General features: G+C 40.7%; 1 protein-coding gene across 17 annotated transcripts in view; it reads left to right on the forward strand.

The window, feature by feature from the left end:
* Positions 1-25,974, forward strand: part of LOC105478200 (SH3 domain containing kinase binding protein 1) — a 362,161-nt gene that overhangs the window by 197,413 nt on the left and 138,774 nt on the right. For 9 of the 17 annotated variants that reach the window (XM_071088621.1, XM_011735293.2, XM_024791660.2 and 6 more), the window contains 2 exons: positions 3,631-3,705; positions 7,279-7,484. In XM_071088621.1, the coding sequence (XP_070944722.1) occupies positions 3,631-3,705; positions 7,279-7,484 (281 nt within the window). Of the gene's footprint in view, positions 1-3,630; positions 3,706-7,278; positions 7,485-17,529; positions 17,647-20,626; positions 20,890-21,477; positions 21,502-25,974 lie in introns of those variants that run through there. The other 8 variants (XM_011735298.2, XM_024791661.2, XM_071088622.1 and 5 more) reach the window with 5 other exon arrangements.

Consider the following 25,974-nt stretch of genomic DNA (forward strand, 5'->3'; position numbering starts at 1 on the left):
TATATATATATAAAATATATATATATATAATATATAAAATATATCGCAGACCTGCCACCTAGGTGGTAATGGATAATCCACTTGGAGGCTCATAATGTCTGGCCATCCTACTTTTTGAGTGTTAGCAGCCATTGATAATTGTCCCCCAAACCTAGTTACTCATTAGGGCTTGCAAAGAGGTTTCAACCAGAAATTAAAAAAAAATAATAAAATGGGCTCCCATGTAACAGATCAGTAGTCCAAAAAAGTGTTTAGTAAATTAGGTTTTTAAAAATCAAAACAGTCAAGTGGTTGTGCTAATAGTGTAGCAGAATCTTATGATGTTAAGGTGGAAAGGAATTTAGATATTATTTAACTCAGTGTCAGATGAGAACACTGAAGCCCAGTGAAATTAACTCCCAGGCTTCTGAGTGATGGGGAGAAAATGACATGCAAGCCTTCCGTACACATTCTGGTGCTGCCACCATTACACAAATAGTTTACCTTTTCACAGGTCATCTGACAGATTTCAAGCCTGAGTACAGTTTAGCTTATTTCTTCCTCTTATTGTCACAGATCATGATTAGTTAATTGCCTTTTCAGTTACAATTTTGCACATTCTACTGTTGACTAAATAATGTGCAGTGGCAAAGAAATCCAGATATGACTGCTGTCCAATTTCAATTTCATATGTATTTTGCCTTACATTTAAGACATAAATGTGTCTTTTCTGTTTTTCACATCCTTTGATATTATTTGCTTTCAAATAATGGTTGTAAAGCTAAAAGTGTCCCTGTTTTTTAGTTCTATAGCTACAGAAACATTTTCAGTTATTTCCCACAATCTTCAGAGGGAGAAAGTTTGCATTTTCTTTCTGTAACCATTAATAACCATGAGTTTTCTGTTGGTATTGAATTTCTCATTTTCCTAATTCCTTATTTAAAAAGTTGAGGTTCTGATACTTTAGTGGCTTGTCAGGCTAAGACAAAGATGAAGATGGAGGCCAGGTGTGGTGGCTCACACCTGTAATCCCAGCACTTTGGGAGGCTGAGGTGGGAGGATCACTTGAACCCAGGAGTTTGCGACCGGCCTAGGCAACATAGTGAAACCCCATCTCTACAAAAAATAGAAATTAGCTAGGTATGGTGGCATCTGCCTGTGGTCCCATTACTCAGGAGGCTGAGGCAGGAGGATCGCTTGAACCCAAGAGGTCAAGGCTGCAGTGAACTATGATTGTGCCATTGCACTCGAGCCTGGGTGACAGAGCAAGACCCTGTCTCAAAAAAAAGAGAGAAAGCAAAGATGGTTTTAAAAAATGTTTAGCAAACCACTGCCATGATGCAGAAATAATTGTGTTTCATTAGCTGTAAGAAATGGATTGCTCAACATCCCTTGCGTATAAAAATGAAAGCCAGTCTGACAAATCCCACTCTGTGGCATCATTAGACTTTTTTTCTTTTTAATATTAGATGGTATTTGTTTGGAGTATGATGTTCTATTAGCAATGAAGAATGATGAGCAAATTGATGTCATAGTTTCAGGCAAAATTAGATGCTAGCGTAAGTGTATGGTTTTGTGTGTAAATTTTAAAACTCTTCCCTTTTATAGTGTTTACTGCCTTCAAGTACTAATATTTAACAGTGACAGTATACTGTTTCCCCCAATAAGATCAACATTACTCATATTCATAACCTTTCCAGTTGGCTGCGTCTTTTGCTCTTCACATAGGACACCTATGTGTCCTCACCCAGCCCCAGCCCAGACTACATCTCAAATTGCCTTGCTGCCAGTGCACAGAGAGACTTTGCAGAAAGGCTTGACCATTTAGAGACATCACAGCCATGGTCTACCTCAGTGACTCTCAGACTTGGTCTTGGGGAAGAACACATGGAAGTTCTAGTGTACTTGGAGGAACATTATCGAAATACTGCCTTTTAAAAATTCTTACACTTCCTTTTTTTCTGACACTTGAGAGGACTGCTGCTGTTAACTTTTAGAGGGCCTAGCTCGCAAAACAGCTGTGTTCTGACGACTACTGGTAACTTAATGATTGAAGTTAAGCAGAATAAAAAATTGCTCGAATAAAAACTAGCCACTGTTACTTGCTCCACTTTTGTCATCAAAGTCCTCAAGAGCTTCACGTCTAGAAAGAACATTTGAAACTTTTCTTAGTCTTCAGATTATTCTTACACAGCCAGTGATTTGAATGCCTAAGTTTTTGCTTTAATTGGATAGAATGCATCTGTCAAAAAGGACGCATTTCAAAACAAGGGTATACCACCATGGCTGTAGGACACGGAAATTGGAAATACTTGATCCCATTTAAGTTGTTGGTCTGATCATTCACAATTCCTTTCCTATATGGGGAGGGCCAAGGCCCAGAAGCTGACAGTGTGGTTTCTCTTGGGTTTTCCATTTTAACATGGAATATTTCTAAGAAGTGAGACAAGTTGCTCTCTCCCTTCACTTAGTTCTACTCCCTGCTTCTCTGTAAATGTAGCCTAGCTTTTTCATCCTCCAGACTTATTAGGAAGCTGTATGACTGGCCTCCAGTTTGAATATTTAATTAACAAGCCATAATATAATTTATTTCTCAGATAATTTAAAGTAATATGTTTATTAATTGAGTTTGCCTTTAGCAAATCATTTTGCCTGTTGGTGGTACTCTCTGTAGGGCCTTTGTGTGTGTGCATGTATGTGGGTGTGTGTGGGGGTGGGTGTGGGAGGGTGGGAGGGTGGGTTGAAGTACACTCAAACCAGGGCAGTATGTGTGTATTCTGTATAGTTGCTCATGGTTCCAGAGGTATTTGGGCTCTAGCCAAGGGTTCAGCCTTATGCAATTGATAATCTCTACTTGTAACAGCAAAAAAAGATAATTTGACATTTGACACTGGGTGAGTCCTATGTCCTCATGCTTAAGTACAGTTTCATGACTGACACAACAGAATCCCAATTAAGATGTTTTGAGAAATAGGGTTTTCTGGTGTCCTTGGTGCTAAGCAGAAAACCCCATATGTTTATATGGATGCCACTGTTGGTTTCAATCCTTAGTGGTGAACCCCCGCTCTCCAGTATATTAATACATTTTCTTGCTTAAAGGTACTGAGGGTGACAGATCTTTTAAAGAGAATTCTGTGTCTTGTTTAGAATCTTGGGGACATGAATATTCGTTTTTATCATGTAGGTCTCTAGGGGTAGAAGATAAAGGATAATGTGTCTAAATCTGTATTATGCATAGGTCGTAGTCTCCAAAGAGGAGCTTGTGCTCTACAATTGAGTTAATTAAGGAGTCCATTTGATTGGATTCCCTCTCGTTAATTGAAGTTTTCCTATTCTTTAAGTTACAATGTTGAAATGGCTTACAGGTTTAAACTGGGCATAATGTACATGCCAGTCATTTGCAGAGGCAAGCCCCAATTTCTGGGTGCTCATGCCATACTGGTTGCATGGGGACTTTGGGCTCATTCTGTAAAATTCTTAAAATCCTGCTTAATGGTCTCTACTTAATTTTGTGGATGAAGCTCTTGCAGCAGATTCATTGAAGGCAAGTTCAGTTAAAGACTCTTCCTCTTCCTTCTTTTGCCATCATTTGCTCCCTCCTCCCCGCTCTCTTGTTTTTCTCTCCCCTTCTCTTCTCTCATTCACTGTCAGGAAAGACTACCTTTGAAGGGACAATTCTGTACCGAGCTGCACCGGGAAAGACGGAGGGCCACAGACGCTATTACAGTGAGTGACCTTAACAGCAGAAGGCAATTGTAAAGATAAGATCTGGGTACTTGTGTTTTTTGATGCAGCTGCCCTTTCCTGAGCTGCTCATGCTTATGCCAAGTGTCTGTGCGAATTTCTGACCCAAGGACATGGACTTATTTGTCTGAGATAAGTGCCATCTCCTTGGTGTGTGCTAAGAAGCATTCCCAGCACCAGCCCCTAGCGCTTTTGTTTGCTTTCTGCGTCTATCATGTATGTGATATGCGTGCATGAACTGTACGTGCAAACAAAGGAGCAGTAGCATTTGTCATGGCATATGTATTTGTACCAGTATCTCTGGGCTTCTGAGGTGGTGTAAGATGGCTTCCTGCAGAGATGTCAACCTCTCATGGTTATTGCTTTTTATGAGTGGGTCGTTGGAAACCAATAAACCATTTTGTCATTGTGTGGTTCAAAGAAGTAAGAATTTGGCATGAAAGTTCATGCCAGAAATGGCATTTTGCTTTGCTCACTCAGCCAATCACCACATGGCAGACTTTTTTTGGCAAGACCAATGTGTAGCCTTTTGTGTTGTGAAATAAGGCTGCCAAAAGTTGAGGGGAAGGAGATGAATGAGATGCCCTTAGAACAGTTCTTGCCACACAGTAAGCTCTATCCATGTGAGTGTTAAATTGAAAATAGATAAAAATGTCTCATGGATCTCAACTGATCAATGCTGGAAGACTGGGTACATTCCACAAAATTGGACAGTTAAAGGACTTTCAGAAACAAAATTGAGGAGGCTTTCTTCTTTTTTTTCACCTTGAAGGAAAAGCATCCAGCTTAGTGTGCATATACATGTATGCATACATACATATATGCATGGATATGATGAGAGAGAGAGTTCAGACATGAACACCAGAGCCATGCTTCACAAACTGGGGTCAAGTTTATTCTCCTTACCACTCCACCATGGGAAGGTGCCTGGCCCTACTGCACATGACCTCACTACACATGCAGTGTGCCGCCTGTGCCTCACCGAGGGAGTTTGACAGCACCTAGATTGCTCTGTGCCCTGTTCATTTAGATGACTCCACCACCAGCCACATGTCTGGAAGTTACACCAGTGTACACTGTTAAAACACTAAAGCATCGCCCCAGTCACCATACTTTCTGTAGTTCTCTCACCACTGCCTACCTGTAATGAGCCCTTCATGAACCAACCCCTATCCACAGTCCACACTCTGGGTTGCACAACCCGAGTGTCACCTGGCATTCTGGGCCTGACATGGGGACATTTTATGGGATAACGTGCATGATGGGCATGAGTCATTAAAAGATATATCACCAAATGAACATGAAAATGAAAAGTCACCTTTCTTTCCCTCTAAAGGGAAGGAACTAGATTTTGAATTATTTTTTTTACCAACACAGATAGTTAGATGTTTAATTTATACACTTAAAAGTGATAGAACCAGCCTTCCAGAAGTTCTGGAAGAAAAATCTGCCGTGTGTTTCCTTCCCGGGCCGTGCTTGTGTGGTTGAATGACTGTGCAACCTCTCCCTGTGTAACGTAGAGTATTTCTCACGGTGATTCATATAAACATATTAAGATGAGCCCAGAAGACAGTAAATCCCAAAGACCAGAAGCTCAGTGAAATGAGGATGGCAGTGGCTGAAAATATTATGGTTCTAGCTAATGGTGAATGATAGAAGAACCCTTCTCTTTGAAAAACTAAAATAGACTTGCCCTAATCTGTTTGCCCTGCTGCCTTCTGGTGGTGATGGGAGGAGCGTGCTGAGGGACGGGGGTGGTGATGGTTTCTTTCCACTAATGGTTTCGTTATTTCACCCTCGAATGGCTCTTTCCAAGCCAGAAAGGAATATACAAGTCATTTATCACATAGAAAGAATCCATACGGCAAAATGAGAACATGTTGAGGGGGAAGTAATACAATATTTAGACTCCAAAATTGTATCTCCAGCAGGGATATTTGCAAAAACAATGAACAGATAAGCACACAAATGGATAGCTAATGGGGGGAGGTTTCTTGATGTTTACACACTCTAATCCTGTCCTGTGAATTGCAGCCGACCCCCTTGTGGGCTGTACCTCATTTGGTCCCGTGTTCTTGCTCACAAATGCTGGTTTTCAGTTAATTAAAATGTACACCGGGGATCTTCCTCCTCCCCCACCTTTTGGCTTAAAAATACCATTTTATGGAAAACAGCAGCAACAACAAACAAAACCATTGTTTTAAGGATTTGATTCTGAAACATGTTAGCAGTTTATAATGACCTTTCTATATTTTGTCTGTTTTCATTTAACAGTTTCTTCCTGCACTGAGACTTCCTTATTTGAATGACTTCAACATTTTATGAGATTTTATGTGAGCAAGTATTTGGTGTGTCATTCTTATGGACTAGGAGGCCACCTTACCTGTAGGAAGATAATGCACAATTGGCTAATAGAGAACAACATTTGATGGTGTACTTTCATTTCAAGGGCATGGTTATGATCAGGAGTTATGTAGTAAATGTTCAGGAGCTATTCTATACCTCTAGAGGCTTTCAGAGACAGGTTAATGATAGAGTTTAGTATTCCATAAAATATTCTTTGAATCCTGCCCTTTTATGGCATAATTGATATACTGGCCACCAAAGGAAGAATGTACACCCAGAAATTAACTAGACACAAATAGGCTCTTCCTTTTAGGAACATGATTATGGGCAGAGCCTGGGAAAAAAAGAATCTGGGGAGGTAAGTGTCCATGTTGTCTTGCTGATAACTATTTTATGACTTCCAAACACATGCCACAGAAGGTCAAAGAAAGAGTATCATGTCCCCCATGTTCTTCTTTGGAAAGGTATTCAGCTTTGGGAAAACAATGGTGTTTAAAGGAGAGAAGAAGGGCTGTAGGTTTGGGGGATTCTGGCCTCTGGGAGGACGGCTTCCTTTCCCTCTTTAACAAACCTGATCATCTTGCTAGTGAAACCGTCTTAATGTCAAGTTTGGTTTAATGCTTTCCTAGAGAAATATGTCTGCATGCATTTATTCCTTGTGAAGCCATCCAAAAAGATTTAATTCTTTGGCAGTTATAATTTTGTGTGGTTTCTTTAATTGCTAATTTGTTTAAATGGCTTTTAGCTTTACAGTTTCCCTTTAGGAAATGTTACTTTCATTGCTAATTGCTAATTGACATGAGTCATAGAGATTGGAGGTACAGTATGTGGTACTGACTGGGTGGGGAGGCGACAAAGTGGGTGGGAAGGGTTACTATTGCACAGGCTATGGCAAAATAAATTTGGATCAAAACTAGGCTCCCGGCTAAAGAGGGGTGAATTTCACATGTACGAAGATATCTGCTTTGGAATTAGATTTGCCGAAAAGTTGTTTTGGTTCACATCTTAAAATTAAAAGTAAGGAATGGGGAGATCAAACAAAACTCAGAGCCAGTCAAACTACTCAACATACTGAATACAAAAGCCTAGTGCAAGTTATCCTGTGTCCAGTCACACTTTTAGAGGTGGTTCCTGGCCGGTTGTGAAGTTCTTCTTCAGGGCTCTGGCTGATTTCTGAGCTCTTTCTCTCCCCATTCCCCCTCTTGACAGGTTTAAGGGAAACCACAGGCTCTGAGAGTGATGGGGGTGACTCAAGCAGCACCAAGTCTGAAGGTGCCAACGGGACAGTGGCAACTGCAGCAATCCAGCCCAAGAAAGTTAAGGGAGTGGGCTTTGGAGACATTTTCAAAGACAAGCCAATCAAACTAAGACCAAGGTCAATTGAAGTAGAAAATGACTTTCTTCCGGTGGAAAAGGTATGTTCGACAGTTTCTATTTGATTTCAACATAATGTGGAATATCCAGAAGTACGTTGTGGGGTTTGGTGCCGGAAGCTTCCAATTCCTCTTTTAGGATTTCCGTGTCCTCATGTACTAGCTGTTTGTCCTGTCTCCTTTTTTAGCTCTCCCTCTATGTGGGAACGACTTCCCTCGAAAGGCTCATGCTCTAGTTTGCTGCTTTCTTTCTTGCTGATCTCTCTAGGGAATGTTTCTCAGGATGACTTTTCAAATGGACCAGCACTTCTCTATCTGCTTCCCAGAAAAACCCCTTATTCCTGGACCCACCTAAGTGCATGACCCTGACACTTTTCAGACACTGTCCGGTCTCTCTCCTCTCCTTATACATTTCTCTAGTGCTTTGTGCTTGGGTGTGCTGACTGTGGTTCTGCACTAGAGTGAAGGAATTGTGCACCTTTTCTCTAAGAGTTAGTTGGAGATAATGTCAGACTGTTTAAAGGAAGTCTCCTGCGGGTGTGAATGATGGAGATGGCCTGTGCTGTGACTCCCTGCGTTGTTCCCTTCAGGAAGCTGGCTGTTTGCTTCTGCCTCTGGTTCTGGGCTAGCAAGAGGCAGGCAGCATGTTGCTGCTGAGTACGTGGTTACCACAGCAACACACCCAGAGCCCTCGCGCTTGTGGCTGCCGATGACGTCTACTGTGGTATACTTCTAAGCATTGTAGCCTTGCTTAGGAGTTGATAAATACCGTGGAATTTTCCAGATTATAATAAGCTACACTCATGCTGTGCTTAAGGAATGTTTGTTAATTCGATCTACTGCTGAAATGTTTGCTTTGACGTCTGTGCCAGCAGATTTGGGGAATGGGGTATTGGCAACCTCTCTAATTCAGGTTTATGGGTGACTTTTAAGTGTTTTTGTTTGTTTGTTTTTGGTGGGATAATATTTTAAAGGTTGCATCATCTTCTGCAGCTGTAGGACATCCACCCCTCTACCCACCCTCAGCAACCTTGCCCAGTGTCATCATGCATTAGAAACAGAATCTGAAAAGGAAACTTTTCGAACACTAAATCCCTCTAGAGATGAGTCAGGCAGAAAGGGCAGATACCTAGAAATTAAAAACTGTTTCATTTAAACTCTTTTTTTTCAATGTTGAAGTTTCTTTCAGCCAGCATTGTTCCTTTTAGCAATCAATATATATTTTTCAAGATCTGAAAACTAGTGTCCCAGCTCTTGAGCTCACTTCTGTTTCATATGGTCACATTCAGATTCCCGTAAACATTTACAAAAGAGCAAGTCCCCATGTTGGAAAGGAACAATGGATGCAGTTTTTCTTCATTTTATTCAAGTGGTTGAAGTGAAAATGACCATTGACTCAGTCAGCAAACAGTTTATTCCTTTTGTTTGTTTTATGATTCCTGGCCTTTATCTTCTTCATGTAGGAGGACAGTGTGTGTGTGTGTGTGTGTGTGTGTGTGTGTGTGTGTGTGTGTGTATGACTCTAATTATTGCTATTAATATTAGTTTTAGCTACCAATAATAAATTGAATTACTGTTGATAGCAGTGCCAATGTCAAATATAATACTTGAAAGTTTTTATCCCAGCACATTTCTTTCCTGAACCTCAGAGCTGTATGTCCAACTGCCTGCTTACTTCAATATCTCCACTTGAAGATCTTAAATTCATATCCATTTGCCTAAACCTGAACTCATCATCCTCCTCCAACTGCTCTACCCACAGCTTTCCCCATCTCAGTTGAAGGCAGTGCCATCTCCCACTCCTATTGCTCAAGACAGAAACCCTTAGGTTGTCTCTGACTGTTTCTCTCAGCTCTGCCTCCTAAGTGTGTCCATCATCCACCTAGGTCTCATCGCTTCCACTGCTCCTTCATAGTGATTTCTGCCTCTCCCCATCCCACTACAGTTTAGTCTTAAGAGCGAAGCCAGGGAGAACCTTTGAAAACCCAAGTCACATCATGCTACTCATCTGCTCACACCCCTGCCAAGGCTTTCCTGAGAAAAAAAGTGGGACCCGATCCTCATTACTGCTGGGACTTCCTCCCCCACTGCTCTCCCTTCACTTTCTTCATTCTGGGTCCTTGCTCTTCCTCAGACATGCCATGCACACTCCTACGGGGAGCATTTGCTGCAGTGGTCTCCTCGGCCTGGGCCACTCTGCATCTACCTGCCCACTCGGCTGCCTCCCTTTCCTCCATGCCATCTTAGCAGAAACCTCACGCCGTCCCCCTTCCTGGCACTAAATATTTTGTTCTCTGTGGCACATACCATCTTCTAACAGATTTATTTTTGTTGTATCTATCACTTATTTGTTTACTAATCTATGTGCTTAGAACAGTGCATGGCACATTGTAGGTGCTCAATAAATATTGTTGAATGAATAATATTAAAATCTATGTTAATGCTGCACTTTAGAGATTACAGACATCTCTAGAATGAGAGTATTGGGTGAGATAATATAGCACTTGTATAGTTGAAAATATATCAATTGTATAGTTCACTGCACCTCTGTGAAGCAGAGAGTTGACTTCTGCATTGATATTGGTGCCATGAAGTGTTAACTTCATCAGACACACATATGTGTGTGCGCATGGGTGTTGAACATCCCTAATCCAAAATCTGAAACGCTGCAAAATCGAAACTTATTGAGGACCAATATGATTCTTAAAGTAAATGTTCATCAGAGCATTTTGGATTTCGGATTTTTGGATTAGGGATGCTCAACCTGGATGTATTCTGCTGATATTCCAGAATGCAAAAAGAAAAATTATTCTGAAATCCAAAACACTTCTGGTCCCAAGCATTTCAGATAGGGATATTTGACGTGTGTGTGTGTGTGTGTGTGTGTGTGTGTGTGTGTGTATGCATTCGTGTATGCATCTTGATTCCTGATTTGTCTGCAGAATGAAACCATGTGCTGGAAGCTCCCTAAACCCATTTCTCATGTGGAGCCTCTGGGGAAAACATAAACTTCCCAGCCTGCTTTCTGGGTGTGGACAATTTTTACAACATCTAAGACATTTGAAACTATCTCCACCCCGTGTTGTTGGCGCCATGGATAGTTGCATAGATTTATGGATCCATCATGTTATTGTACAACCTGGCACAAGAGCCAATAAGTGTGATACTGTTTTATTAGCATACAACCTGGCTTTCATCACTTTTGAGATGGTTTTGTGTCTAAGATTTATGTCTAAGGAAGAAAGCTTCCTTTGAGAATGGAGCTCGTTGTTTTGATTTTTAGAAGCACAAATTGGATCTTGTGTGATAGCATTCAGTAGGTGAGGCTCAAGTAGGTCTCCTGCTCAGGCTGGGACAGTTGGCCTTCTGAAATGTCTGGCTTGATAACTTGGATGAGGGAAAAAGGGAATCTGACAATTATTAACAGATGTGAGCATCATATTATACTTTTCATTTGTGAAGTTTATTTATTTATTTTTGAAACAGAGTCTTGCTCTGTCACCTGGGCTGGAGTGCAGTGGCACAAGCTCGGCTCACGGCAACGTCTGCCTCCCAGGTTCAAGCGATTCTCATGCCTCAGTCTCCTAAGTAGCTGGGATTACAGGCGCACACCACCACACCCAGCTTAATTTTTTTTTGTATTTTTAGTAGAGACGGGGTTTCACCATGTTGACCAGGCTGATCTTGAACTCCTGACCTCAAATGATCCACCCACCTCGGCCTTCCAAAGTGTTGGGATTACAGGTTTGAGCCACCATACCTGGCTAAGTTTGTGAAGTATTAAGATCCACTTTTCTGAGTCAGTAGATAATCTTGTGCTTATCTTATATTTTAATCTATATTACCCTACCCAGAGTTAATGATTAGATTATATACCAGGAAAGATATTGCATAACATCCCTCCACCAACTGTGAATAAATAGTTCATGTAGGTATTCTTGCTTCTCTTATCAAGCTATAAGGAAGGATTCCATTTATGAATCTTTTAAATACCACCAAGTGGGTATGTCTCTGAATGATTTGTTGAATGTACCATTTAACTGAAATATTTATAGCTGAGATGATTTAATGTCTGGGACTTGCTTCCTATGGTCCAGAAGATGAAAGAGGGGAGCATAGAGGAGACGTTGATCATGAGTTGTTATTTGTTGAAACTGGATGGTGTATACATGGGGGTTCATTACACTCTATTTTTGTGTATGTTGGAAATTTCCCTTGAAATAGGTTAAATGGGGGGAAAAAAAGAACCTTGGAGAAACATGTACCATTTAAACCAAGCTCGGATGTAAGTATGTGCTGTATCAAAATAATGGAAAATGCTATGTGGCTAAAGATGAACCAAGTTTAACCTTAGAAAATTATAGGGCCATAGTACTATCGTCCTAGCTGATTGACCTCGGCAAAGTTGGCCTCAGCTGGGCCATCTGTAAAATGGGAATACTTTTTTTTTTTTTTTTTACCTATCCTACCTCACAGTACTTAAAAAATACATACCTGAAAATACTTTCTAAATGTGACTCATTTCAGCTAGCATGTATTGAGTGCTCACTAATTATGCTCAGTACTGACGATACAGTGGTGAGGGAGACCACGTCACTGCCCTCAGGGAGCTACAGAAAAGTAAATAAACAATAATAATAGAGTATAGGAAATGCCATAATCAGGCTGAGAACACAGTGTTGTGCTGTAGGAGCCCTCAGGCATTGCAGGAAGTGGTGAGTTATTAGGGAGGCTCAAAGGTGTGTGTTCGTTCATGTGTGTGTTTACCAGCTTCTTACAGGAAGTGATGTTGAGGCTGAAAACCATGGGTCCAGTAGGCATAGAGTTATTAAGGTAGGGAGAGCAACATCTATAAATGCCTTGAAGGGTGAAAGAGATAGCACAGATGATGTGTAGAGGCTCCAGCAGGATGTGGGGAAAGAAGCAGGTCCCAGATCATGAAGAGTCTTGTGAGACTTGTTAAGAAGTTGGACTTGATCTTGAGAGCAATGGGAAACTATCAAAGTGTTTTAAGCAAGAGAGTGACATGATCAGATAGGTGGTTTAGAGAAAGTATTCCAACTGCAGTGTGGGGAGTGGATTACAGAAGACAGGGTGAGTAAAATTCAAAAGAGAGGTAACAGAAACATACTGGCTTTCCTAATAAATAGCCCCCCACTCCAAATCTAGGTTCTAAACCAGTTAATTAGATGAGTGAGTGAATGGATAATCAAAGTATTTTGCTGATTTTTTTTTCATTATAGATATCCAGTTGACCCAGCACTCTTTATTGAAAAGATTATCCTTTCTACACTGCACAGCCCTATCACCTTAGTCATAACCTAAGTGGCTATATATAAGTGGGCCTATTTCTGGACTCTGTTCTGTGGGTCTGTTTTTCCTTGTGCCCATTCTATGCTGTCTAGGTATTTATTCCTCTTCAAGATTACCTAAGTTATTCTTGGCCCTTTGTATTTTAATTTAAATTTTAGAATCAGTTTGTCAATCCCCCATCATCATCATCAAAAAAAAAAAAAAAAAAACCCTCCTGGAATTTTGATTGAGAGTACATTGAATCTGTAGATACTTTTGATGACAATTGGTACCTTTCTAATTCATGAACATGGTATATCCCTCTATTTGTATAGACCTTATTTTATTTTGTGAAATGTTCTCAAGCTGAACACTTATGATTTGTGATCTCGCTATGCATATGTTTTACTGCATGTCATTACTGATGAAGGCAAAGTTGGAAGATATAGATTAGTGTGAGAGACAAATGGGCCTGCCAGCTGATTCCCAGAATTAGACAGATTTGCCCACACAATCTCAGCAACATTGGACTAACTCAGGCCAATGTGAGATAGAAGAACCTACCCCTTGAGGAACAGCAGAGAAGGCTGACTTCCAAGAGGAGGAAAGAGAAGAGCTAAGCTGAGCATGCCCAGTATATTTTTCTTAAATTCACCTATCAGATAAGTAATTTCACTCTCCCAGGGAAGGATACATAAAGGGGAAGAGAATGGCAGGAGTGTCTAATTGTGTCCAGAGAGCATCCATTTGAATTTCTTTACATAGAAGGGGACATCAAGGTAAGGGATGTTTTAACAGCTTGAACTATTGTCATGGAGGGAAATGGATGGTTTGGGGAAATATTTTGAAGATAGAATCAAGTTTGATAGTATGTGGGGGATAAAGAAGAGGGAGGACTTGAAGATGGTGCCTAGGGCAACTGGCTTAAGCAGCTGAGTACTATTTTCGGATTAGAAGACACTGGAGAAAGAAGATATTTGGGGAGGAAGGACATGGGTTAGACTAGCTGGATTTGGAAGTTTCTTGTGGCACTGTATCAAGTAGAGGCATCCAGCAGGCAGATGGATAAATAAGTCTGGTGACTGGGAGAGAACTGTAAATGTAGGTTTCAGAGTCATCAGCCTAGAGATTGGGTTGAAAGACTCTGAGCAAGAAGGCAGCCCAGACAGGATTGTTTTCTCATGAGTGCAGCTGGTACCTCTGTCTCCCACCTGTGGACCTGAGAGGGAATTTCCTCATCAGGCTATTTTCCTGTGACCCCAGCCTGGCCCTACTCTCTTTTTCCAAACTCCTTCCCTTGTTATGAGTCACTTAGATGATCACTTCTGACCAACCACTTAAGGAAAGGAGTGTCAGGTATTACACATGGATAGGTAAGTTACAGATACTCGAGTGAGTCTCAGGACCTAACCTGACATGGCTTTATATAGAATAATGCTGGCTCTTTGGTGCCAGTGGATTCCATGTCCTAGCCCTTTAGGCACTACCAGTCTTGGCCGACTTAATTATTTGAAAAAGCAGTCTTTTTTGCCTTGCTGGAAAAGAGATTTCTAAACTTCTTGGTTTACCAGGTTGGTTGTTTACTGGATTCCCTACAGATAAAACTTTCAAGAAGCTTCTTTCCCATGGTCTTCCTGTCTTAGCTGATTTCCATTAGTGACTTCTGACATCTCTCTCTTGAATTCTGTCTACAGTTTCTAAAAGGTGTTGTGTTTGTAACAGTCTCTTTTTCAACTCTTGTCATCTTGAATCTCATTTATAGAATTATAGTCACCCAAGTTAATGCCTTTATGGTATCCACATTGTAGCTTTCACTTGTGACAGATAATTAGAATTAAAATTGTGTATAAAGGAGAGTCACTAATCAAGTTTTTTTTTTTTTTTTTTGAGACGGAGTCTCGCTTTGTCGCCCAGGCTGGAGTGCAGTGGCGCAATCTTGGCTCACTGCAAGCTCCGCCTCCCGGGTTCACGCCATTCTCCTGCCTCAGCCTCCCGAGTAGCTGGGACTACAGGCGCGCACCACCACACCCGGCTAATTTTTTGTATTTTTATTAGAGATGGGGTTTCACCGTGTTAGCTAGGATGGTCTCAATCTCCTGATCTCGTGATCCGCCCGCCTCGGCCTCCCAAAGTGCTGGGATTACAGGCGTGAGCCACCGCGCCTGGCCACTAATCAAGTTTTTAATTAGCCAAATTACAGTAAGAGAATTTAAATATTTTCATATGTATCCCAGGTAGTCTTTTTTGTATTTAATTTTTCTGGGTACATAATAGGTGTATGTATGGGGTACATGAGATGTTTTGATACAGGCATGCACTGTGAAATAAGCACATCATGGAGAATGGGGTATCCATCCCTCAAGCATTTATCCTTTGAGTTGTAAACAATAAAATTATACTCTAAGTTATTTTAAAAAGTACAATTAAGTTATTATTGACTATAGTAATCCTGTTGTGCTACCAAATAGTGGGTCTTATTCATTCTTTCTATTTTTTATGTATCCATTAACCATCCCCACCTTCCACCCAGCCCCCACCCAGGTAGTCTTTTTATCCATTCTAGTAAAAATGTATTAAGCTGTATAATCATATAAAGTTAAAACATGTCAATAAAGTGATGATCTTTGTTCCTTAAAAATGAGAGATCTATGTTCTAATCCTTTGAAGACTAGATATAAGCTCTAGAGACCTCCAGGAGCTAATGAGATATACTCTTTGACTGATTAAACACCAGGGTCAAAACCTTGTTGTGATTATCTGAGACCCAGAGTATTGACTGTCACTCATTTTGGTTGAAAAATAAGACGGTGTCTCTTGAGTTGTTGGAAAACCTGTGGTTTTGAATGAGCAGATGGTGTTAAGATGCCCACTGGTTGCCTGGGTTGAATGAAGTGTTTGGGATTTTCAGACATTCTCCATGATGTGCTTATTTCACAGTGCGTGCCTGCATCAAAACATCTCATGTACCCCATAAATACACCTATTATATACCCACAAAAATTAAATAAAAAAAAAATAAAGAAGACTACCTGAGATACATTTTCAGACTTTGGCTTCTTTCTCCTCAGAGTATCTCTGTTTTGTTTCCTGATCTGGAAAAAGTAAGGAAGGAGGAGGGGAGTTGGTCAGGAAAGGGAAACAGAAACAGTGAACCAGTATTACAGGATTATTCTTTGTCATGTTGGGTGCTGCTTTCTGTTTTGTATATGTTTGACGTGAACTTTCTAAAACACTCAGCCTAGCGTATTGTCTAAGAAATATTTAGTTGCGGCCCGATTGTCACCAAGAATCATGTTCCCAGAAGGTTTTCAAATTGCGTTTTTAAAAGTATAGTGGTTGGCCGGGTGCAGTGGCTCACGCCTGTAATCTCAGCACTTTGGAAGGCCGAGGCGGGTGGATCATGAGTTCAGAAGATGGAGACCATCCTGGCTAACACGGTGAAACCCCGTCTCTACTAAAAATACAAAAAAATTAGCTAGGCGTGGTGTCACGTGCCTGTAGCCCCAGCTACTCAGGAGGCTGAGGCAGGAGAATCGCTTGAACCCAGGAGAAAGAGGTTGCAATGAGCCGAGATTGTGCCACTGCACTCCAGCCTGGGCGACAGAGCAAGACTCCTTAAAAAAAAAAAGAAAAAAAAAAGTATAGTGGTTATTAAACATGGAAGACAGATAGCCCAGGTTCAAATCTCAACTCTGCCTCTTCCTGGGACAAGTTACTTAACCACTCAGTGCTTTTGATTCCTCATCTGTAAAATTAGAGTAACAAGAGAATCTACCCCAGAGGCTTGTTGTGAGGATTAAGTAACATGTAATGGTTAGAGAAGTGCCTGGCACATAGTAATCACTTGATTAACGTTAGTTGTTATTGTTGTCCTTATTGTTATTAAAGTCGAAAGAGTACCTATAAATGACAGTACATTTTCCAGGGTTATTTCTTTATTGTTTATTTATTTTTTATTTTATTTTATTTTAGTTTCGAGGCAGGGTCTTGCTCTGTCATCCAGGCTGGAGTGCAGTGGCAACCTCTGCCTCCTAGGTTCAAGCAATTCTCTTGCCTCAGCCTCCCGAGTAGCTGGGATTATGGGTGTGGGCCACCATGCCCGGCTAATTTTTGTATTTTTATTAGAGACGGGGTTTCACCATGTTGGCCAGGCTGGTCTTGAACTCCTGACCTCTGGTGATCCACCTGCCTCAGCCTTCCAAAGTGCTGGGATTACAGGCATGAGCCACTGTGCCTGGCCTCTTTAATTTTTTATTATGGCAAATTTCAAACTCCAAGAAGTACAATGGAATTTTGCTATATCTGTGTTAGCTGTTTGTTTCACATCACCAAGTCTTAAATGTCAGCTGCTAGAAAGTAAGTGCCATAATTTGGGACCTTGTCTGTGTTAGTCACCATTTACTGTTTATGAAAATAGTTGTTAAATGATAGTTGGCCCTCAGTAAATATTTGTGGACTGGATGGATGAAGATAGTGTTTTGTGCTAATCCAATTCTGGTTGGGATCTGCTTGCGGTCTAGCTAAGATTCACTCTTCCATTTGTTCACTAATTCACTCATTCATTCATTCACTGAAGCTTTATTGAATGCCTTTTATGAATCAGCAGTGTGAAGCTTTATTGAATGCCTTTTATGGATTAGCAGTGGTAGCTCTGGGATTTCTATGTAAATGAACAAAGGGGTGGCAATCCATTTGGAAAGGGATTGGCTAAATGGCATGTCTAGATGTTTTATTTGCATAGTAAGTGCAGTTTTTTTTACCTGACAGGTTATTTATTTGGGGTGGAGTAGGTCTGGTGTGGTTCATCTGAATGGAGTTAACACCTCCTGCCCTAAGTCACACCTTGGATCAGCTGTCATATACAGGCTTCTCATTTAATGCTTTGGATTGCCCCTACATTGGAGAGAAGGGGGTATGTATAAAAGTCATTATAATGTAAGGGGAAAGACTAGCAGAGGCATGTCCAAAGCATCAATGAGAATAGAAAGGAAGAAACTACTAACTTTCCTCCAGGTCAAGAAGGAAGGGATGGGGTATCCTGGGTCTCTTTTTAAGGAAAGTGGTATTTGAGCAAGGTGTTAAAAGATGTTGGGAATTCGTGGTACTAGCAGTGTGTGTGTGAACAAGGAGAGAGCATGAGTATATTGAAGGAAGAGGTGGGTTAGGCTGGGGTGCAGGGGCCGTGGTGGTGGTAGTGGAGGAAGTGGGCAGCTGAAGGGGAGGCAGTGCCTCTTCCTGCAGGGCTCTGCCAGCCCACTCACAAGCTGCCCTTCTTCTGGGTGGGCGGGCAAGTTGGTGAAGGAGTTCAGTTGGGCAGCAGCGTGATCAGATTTATACTTTAGAGAGATAACTGGGGAGGTGCCGAGGAATGTGGACTGGAGATGGGAGAGGAAGTAGCTGGGAGACTTGCCAGCCCCGGGGCTCCGTGGTTGATGACTAATTGGCCAGGCACCAGGAACTTCTAGTAGCTCTTGGAAAGGGGCAGATGGGCCCACCTCATGCACACTCTTTAAGCTGGATCGCCGTTGCCTGGGTTGGCAGCAACACTGACAGAAGAGCCAAGTTTCCTTTCAAAGAAAATTCTTTTGTGTATTTTGGGAATGAAAAAGCCAGAAGTCAGCATTCTACTATCTTCATTAATAGATAGGCTAAGAAGATAGAGACAATTTTTAAATTTTAAGTTGAGAGGGCCTTGTTAAATAGATTTACATGATATACACATGGGCATAAACATGTATGACTATAAGTCACAGATATTTATTGTGATTGTTTATTTATATATACCTTTACATTCAGCAGGTTTACCTTTCTAATTAGTTTTTTAATCAACTTTTAATTTTAGAGTAGTTTTAGATTTATGGAAAAGTTGTGAAGATAATAGAGTTCCCACATACCTTACACCCAGCTTCCTCTTTTGTTAACATCTTGCATTAACATGGTACATTTCATATTATCTTTTTTTTTTTTTTTTTTTTTTCTGAGACAGAGTCTTGCTCTGTCGCCCAGGCTGGAGTGCAGTGGCACAATCTCGGCTCACTGCAACCTCCGCTCCCCGCCCCCGATTCAAGCAATTCTCCTGCCTCAGCCTCCTGAGTAGCTGGGATTACAGGCACCCGCCACCACGCCTGGATAATTTTTGTATTTTTAGTAGAGACGGATTTTCACCATGTTGACCAGACTGGTCTTGAACTCCTCACCTCAAGTAATCCACCCACCTTGGCCTCCCAAAGTGCTAGGATTACAGGCGTGAGCCACCATACCTGGCCCATATTATCATTATTGACTAACGTCCATGCTTTATTCAGATGTCCTTAGCTTTTATCCAGTGTCCTTTTTCTGTTCCAGGATCCCATCTAAAATACCACATTCAGATTTCTCATCTTGTTAGGCTTCAACAATTTCCCAGACTTTCTTTATTTTTGATGACCTTGGCAATTTTCAGTTTTGTAGAATGTCCTTAAATAAGCATTTGTCCGAAGTTTTTCTCATGAGTAGATTGGAGTTGTGGGTTTTTGGGAGGAAGGCCACAGAGGTGAAGTGCTCTCATTACGTCATATTAATTCCATACTTATCGCTATAGATGTTAACCTTAGTCACCTTGGCTGACGTAGGTGTTAGTCAGGTTTCTCCACTAGAAAGTTCTGTTTTTTTCCCTCTTTCCATACTTGACTCTTTGGAAAAAGGGTACTCTGTGCCCCTCCCACTTAAAGAGTGGGGAGTTTCACTCTACCTCCTTGAGGGAGGAGTATCTAAAGAAATGATTTGGAATCCTTCACAGGAGATTTGTTTATTCTCCTCCATCCTAGTTGGGTTTTGATAAGGTAATTTTTTATCTGTTCTCTGAATTCCAAATGCTAATTCTGTAGCAATTGTATTTGTCATTTACCACCTAGTGACATCACCTACATTTGTGTGTGTATGTGATAAGTAAACAGATTTATGTCTTATTTACCCAAGGAGATTGTAAATTTCTTGAGGACTGGGACAGCATCTTATGTAAAGCCCCTTACAGAGTTGGATACAGTGTAGGCAGTTAATAAATATTAAGCAAATAGTTTTTAAATTAGTTTAATTAAAAATTTAAATATTGACCATAATTAACTGAAACACGTCATCAAAGTCTAAGTATATGAGAAATGTGGTAAGATAAGGATACTATTTACTTGGCATCCTGATTTGTGAAATTATCCTGAACTTGTAATTATGGCTAATATGATATTTACTGTGTGCCAAGCACTTTTGTAAGTACTTTACATATATTATTTAATCTTCCAGACAGCCCTATAGGTTGGTGCCATTATCCCCATTTTATAGATAAGGAAACTGAGATGGACAAAGGTTGAATAAGTTGTTCAGGATCACAAAGCCAGGAAGTAGCTCAACTGGAATTTTGATCTCAAACACTCTGGCTCCAGAGTTTTGAACACTTAACCACTGCGCTCTAGATTCATTGAAGTGGCGATTAAAATGGTATCTCTTTTGGGGGAAAGAACAAGATTGTGATTTAAATATTTCATTCCAGCCTGTTAGGATACTCCTGATGACATGGCAGCAATCTTGCTGTATTTTTCCTAGGGGAAGTATTTCCATAAAGCCACGGCTGTTTTTCCTTCTTCAGTTTGTGTGTGTGTGTGTGTGTGTGTGTGTTCAATCTTTGTGTAATGCAACTAATTATATTTGCTTAAAATACAGGCATGTTCATGATTGATATGTCATATACAGACTATATTCTAGATATCCCTCACTCTCTAGCCATATGATCTGTTGAAAGATAGTGGGCTTTTTATTTCTTCTCTGGCATTTTTAAACAGAAGTGATCACTAGGTCTTGCCAAATAAACACTCCCTCAGTGTGTTCCTTGTCCAAATGGTCACACCTGGGGGCCCCAGAAGGGAGCCCAGATTGTAGCAGCAACATAGGCGAGGGAGGAGGACTTCTCGCGAAGCCACCCAAGCCATGAATCGGCCCTGGCTTCCTGAACCATAAACAAATGCGAGCTTTGTTCTCCCCATTCCTCGTTTGGTCCCAAGTATGACTCAGGGTTAGGCTGGGTCCTGAGGCTCAGTGCTGTTGGAAGGAAGTGGGAGGATTCCAGGGGAGTTCTGGGACCTTTTCAAACTGAAGAGAGGAGGCTGGCTGCATCATGGGAGAAGAGGTATTCCTTTTTTTATTTTATTTTATTTTCTTTTTTGCTTTTAGAGTTGTAATAAATCCACTTAACCTGTATCTTATCTGTATATAACATTTTGTAGCAAGACTGGGTAATGGGTTTGCATTAGTGGGTTGAAACAATGTGTGTGCCAGCTAGGATCCCACAGAGGGGAGCTATGGATAAGCTGAGGAGGAACCTATCGAGTATACGGATTATTTGCTAAAGCTGAATGTTACTCTGGAGCTATTTAGCTGTTTTAATTCCTCCTGCTTTGGTCAATTTGGCCATTAATTTTTACAGATGTTTCCAATCTCTCTGTGTCTTGGGTTTTCATGTGCTCATATTGCAGAGAGAAATTTAGATGGGCAGTTTGCACAAGCAGTAACTGTTACACCATATCACAGAGATGTTTAGCAATTACAGATGTTTGTGCAGTAAACAAATCCAGCTTGCTTTTCAGGTTAGCTTAGGAGAGAAGGGTATGTCCATGCAGAGCAAGCCAGCTGTGGGGCGTTTCACTCTTGAGGGGCACCGACATTTGGAGTTTTCTTTGTGAGTGGAGCAGCTGTGAGTACTGACTTCTGGGTGCTGTTGAACTGCTTTTTTATGATAGAGGTAAAGATATTTGGCTAGTTTGTAGTGCTGGGCATTTATAGATATGTACTCATGTATAGAGAAAAATTAAGACACTAAATTATTTTGATTTTCTAAAAGTTTGCTAGAAATAAGTGGTCTTTTTTTTCTCTGTGAGTTGTTCATACTTGTCTACCTAAAAGCAGAAGTCTGTCATTTTCCAAACACAAAATTCCCTAAATAAACCACAGGATAAGTAAGGCTTACTGTGTGTCATATGTCTGGCATATCCCTGTCTCTCATTGAAAAAAATTTTTAAGGGGGGAATTGATGAGGTCTATAAAATATGTCCCTTTATGTCTTTTTCTCAAAATCTGTTTTGACTATTTTCAAAATTACAAAAAAAAAAAAAAAAAAAAAAAAAAGCGTGGCGAAAAGGAAACACATTGTTTTAACTTATCATTTTAAGAGTAGGGGAACTTCTTGAAAGGTTTTTAAATGGCATCTGTTGCTTGCCTAGAAAGGAAGACAGAGGCAGATATATGACGAGAGTGCTGTTTAGGGGTTGGCTAGAATAAAAATATATTCGTAGGAAATGACTCGAGAAGATTTTCCTAGGGAAAGATAGCTTATGTTTGCTGATCTTATGCTGGATGTCTTTGTTCTGAGTTCTGATGAGTAGAAATCTGAATGAGGTATTTATATGCAAAATTAAGATGGTGAATCTTCCTTGGGGAAATGAGTGAAAGCATGATTGATTGTAAGGTGTGAAAAACATGGAAAACTCTCAGCAGCTAGGGCCTGGAGATGGAAGAGGAATGGTAGCCCTGGGGGGGCCTGACAGGTTTTGCCTTGGCCACATGATGTCTGAGCTACTTGTTGCACTGGTGAGTGCTCCCTAAACCCTTTGCTTGTTTGTTTCTCAAAATGGAAATAGCTGTGTTACTTTTCTCATTACAAGAGCTCTTTGTAATGATAATAATAATAATAATAATAATAATAATAATTCTTCAAAGTTGAAGACTACAAAGAAATAAAATAGAAATCACCCTCAGCCAGGTGCAGTGGCTCATGCTTGTAATCCCAGCACTTTGGGAGGCTGAGGCAGTTGGATCACTTGAGGTCAGGAGTTTGAGACTAGCCTTGGCAACATGGCAAAACCCTGTCTCTACGAAAAATACAAGAATTAGCTGGGTGTGGTGGCATGCACACCTGTAGTCCCAGCTACTCGGGAGGCTGAGGTGGGGGAATCACCTGACCCTGGGAGGTTGAAGCTGCAGTGATCTGAGATTGTGTCACTGCACTCCAGCCTGGGTGACAGAGTGAGACCCTGTGTCAAAAAAAAAAAAAAAAAAAATTACCCACAATCCTATCATTCAGGAGCAACCATAGTTAACATTTTATATGTATCCTTCCAGACTTTTTTTTTGAAAGAGTCTCACCCTGTCGCCCAGGCTGGAGTGCAGTGGTGTAATCTCGGCTCACTGCAACTTCCACCTCCCAGGTTCAAGCGATTCTGCTGCCTCAGCCTCCTGAGTAGCTGGGACTACAGGTGCCCGCCACCATGCCCGGCTAATTTTTGTATTTTTAGTAGAGACAGAGTTTCACCATGTTGGCCAGGCTGGTCTCGAACTCCTGACCTCAGATGATCCATCCGCCTTGGCCTCCCAAAGTGCTCGGATTACAGGTATGAGCCACCACACCCGGCGTCTTCCAGACCTTTTTTTGAGCCTGAATATGATGCAGTACACACATCACTCTTCATTCAATAATGAAGTCATATCAAATGTTGCCTGTTTTTAAAAACTTAATATACTGTGGGAACCCTTTTGCTGTCAGATAGCCTCATGATTTCCCTAGGGTCTCTGTCCCTTGTAGAGATGTAGCACCATTTGTTGAAGCAATCTCCCAAGGATAACTATTTAAGTTGCTCCCCCATTTTTAACATTAAAGACAACGTTCTTGTATATCCATCGTTGTTTCTTCCCTGATTCTTTCCTTAGGCTGAATTTTTAAAAGAGGAATTTCTAGGTTAAAGGTCAACTTAATTCTGGCTAGTTTTGTTTTTAATGAAAATAATTCAAGTATATGGTAAAAAAGAAAGAAAGAAAGAAAGAAATCCCAACAGAACAAAAGTAAGACTTTCTGAATCCTATACACTTAACTTTACTTCCTGGTGGAAATCATGGTAAAAGTTATATGCACTCTTGTAGATATGTGGAATTGGTTTTTTATTGTTGTAAAATATATATAACATCATAAATTTTACTACCTTTACCATTTTATGCTTTGTTTTGTTTTTTGAGACAGAGTCTCACTCTGTCACCCAGTCTGGAGTGCAGTGGTGTGATCACAGCTCACTTCAGTCTTGACCTCCTGGGCTCCAGTGATCCTCCTGCCTCAGCCTCCCGAGTAGCTGGGAGTACAGACATGAGCCACCATGCCTAACTGACTTTTTTATTCCTTTTTTCTTTGAGATGGAGTCTCTCTCTGTCGCCCAGGCTGGAGTATAGTGGCGTGTTCTTGGCTCGCTGCAAGCTCCACCCCCCGGGTTCACGCCATTCTCCTGCCTCAGCCTCCCGAGTAGCTGGGACTACAGGCGCCCACCACCATGCCCGGCTAATTTTTTGTACTTTTAGTAGAGACGGGATTTCACCGTGTTAGCCAGGATGGTTTTGATCTCCTGACCTCGTAATCCGCCTGCCTCGGCCTCCCAAAGTGCTGGGATTACAGGCGTGAGCCACTGTGCCTGGCCTTTTTATTCCTTTTGTAGAGACAGGGTCTTACCGTGTTGCCCCCAGACTGATTTTGAACTCCTAGCCTCGAAGGTTTCTCTCACCTCAGCCTTCCAAAGTGCTGGGATTACAGGCATGAGCCACTGTGCCTAGCCACCTTAACCATTTTTAAGTGTGTAGTTCAGTGATATTAAGTACATTCATATATTTGTGTAACCATCATCACTATCCATCTCCAGAACTTTTTCATCTTGCCAAAATGAAACTCTGTACCCTTTAAACAATAACCTCCCATGCCTCCTATCCCTGACTTCTGGCAGCCACCTTTCTTCTTTCTGTCTCTATGAATTTGACTAGGTACTTCACATATGTGGAATCATGGGATATTTGTCCTTTTATGACTGACTTATTTCACTTAGCATGATGTCTTCAGAGTTCATCCATGTTGTGGCACATATCAGAATTTCTTTTCTTTTTAAGGCTGAGTGTTATTTCATTCTATGGATATAATTCATTTTGTTTATCCATTCATCTGTTGATGGACATTTGGGTTTTTTCTATCTTTTGGCTATTGTGAATAATGCTACAATCTTCATTGCCATACCAATATTTGTTTGAGTTCTTGCTTTCAATTATTTTAGATATATCTCCAGAAGTAGAATTGCTGAATCATATGGGAACTCTGATTTATATTTTTTTGGGGAACTGCTGTACTGTTTTCTACAGTGGCTGCATTGTTTTACATTCCCACCAGCAATGCATGAGAGTTCCAATTTCTCCATGTCCTCACCAACACTTGTTATTTTCTGGTTTTTTTTTCTTCTTGTAGCCATCCTAATGGATGTGAAGTGGTATCTCACTGCAATTAGAGTTGGTGTTCGTGTTGCCTGTCACTGAGGGGGAAGGAAATTATTATTATTCTCATCTTGAAATGATGAGTTGGGAAACAGTCTTAGAATCACCATTAACTAGCTGATCAGTCATGTAATCTGAAGAGACTACAAATTGCTTAAAGGAAGAACACAGCCCCACTGTTCACCCAGCCCCAAAGAAAAAAATGAGTGGGTTGCCCAGGTAGTTACTTGGTTTCAGAGGTTTAATGGTGACCAAGACTGCTGCTTTTCATGTTGCCCAATCCACGTACCTGAATCTATAGTCAAAGGTTTACTGGAGAGTAGATTTAAAACAGTTATCTTGAAAAAAGATGAATTTATCTTTTGTGCAACTGTTATTAATAATTCTAAGTGATGGTATGTGATTCATCTTATGTGGTGGATAAAGCTAGCTTTGTGATTGATTTTTTTTTTCCTCTTCACCTTGTACTCTGGAATTCCTTAGGGGTAGAAAATGAAAGTCCATTTTTTACAAATTATTTGCTGAATCGTTTATGTAATAATTCAATTGGTAGCCTTTAGTGGAGTGTACTAAAGTCTAAGTATTTAATTGTGGCCCTCTTTTGTTCTTTACTTGTATTAATAATTGTTTTCATAATATTTATATCCTGAAGTATGCAGATGCATTTGGTTCCTGAAATCCAAGGTTTTAAAAATTTGAGTGGCCATTAAAAATATCGTGTCTTTGTACATAGCTGTCTTTTTCTCTCTGATATTCTCACTAGTTGTAAAATGATATTCTAGCCAACTGGGTTTCAGTGGGATGGAATGAGTTTAATGCTATATAAAAACTGGCAACTTTAAAAGAAGCTATCCAGCTTACTTTGACTGCATGGTGGTGTGTCTTTTCTTACATTTAAAGAATTTAGATCACAGAGATCAGTCAG

The sequence above is a fragment of the Macaca nemestrina genome, chromosome X, assembly GCF_043159975.1.
Source record: "Macaca nemestrina isolate mMacNem1 chromosome X, mMacNem.hap1, whole genome shotgun sequence".
In the NCBI taxonomy this organism is placed as follows: Eukaryota; Metazoa; Chordata; class Mammalia; order Primates; family Cercopithecidae; genus Macaca; species Macaca nemestrina.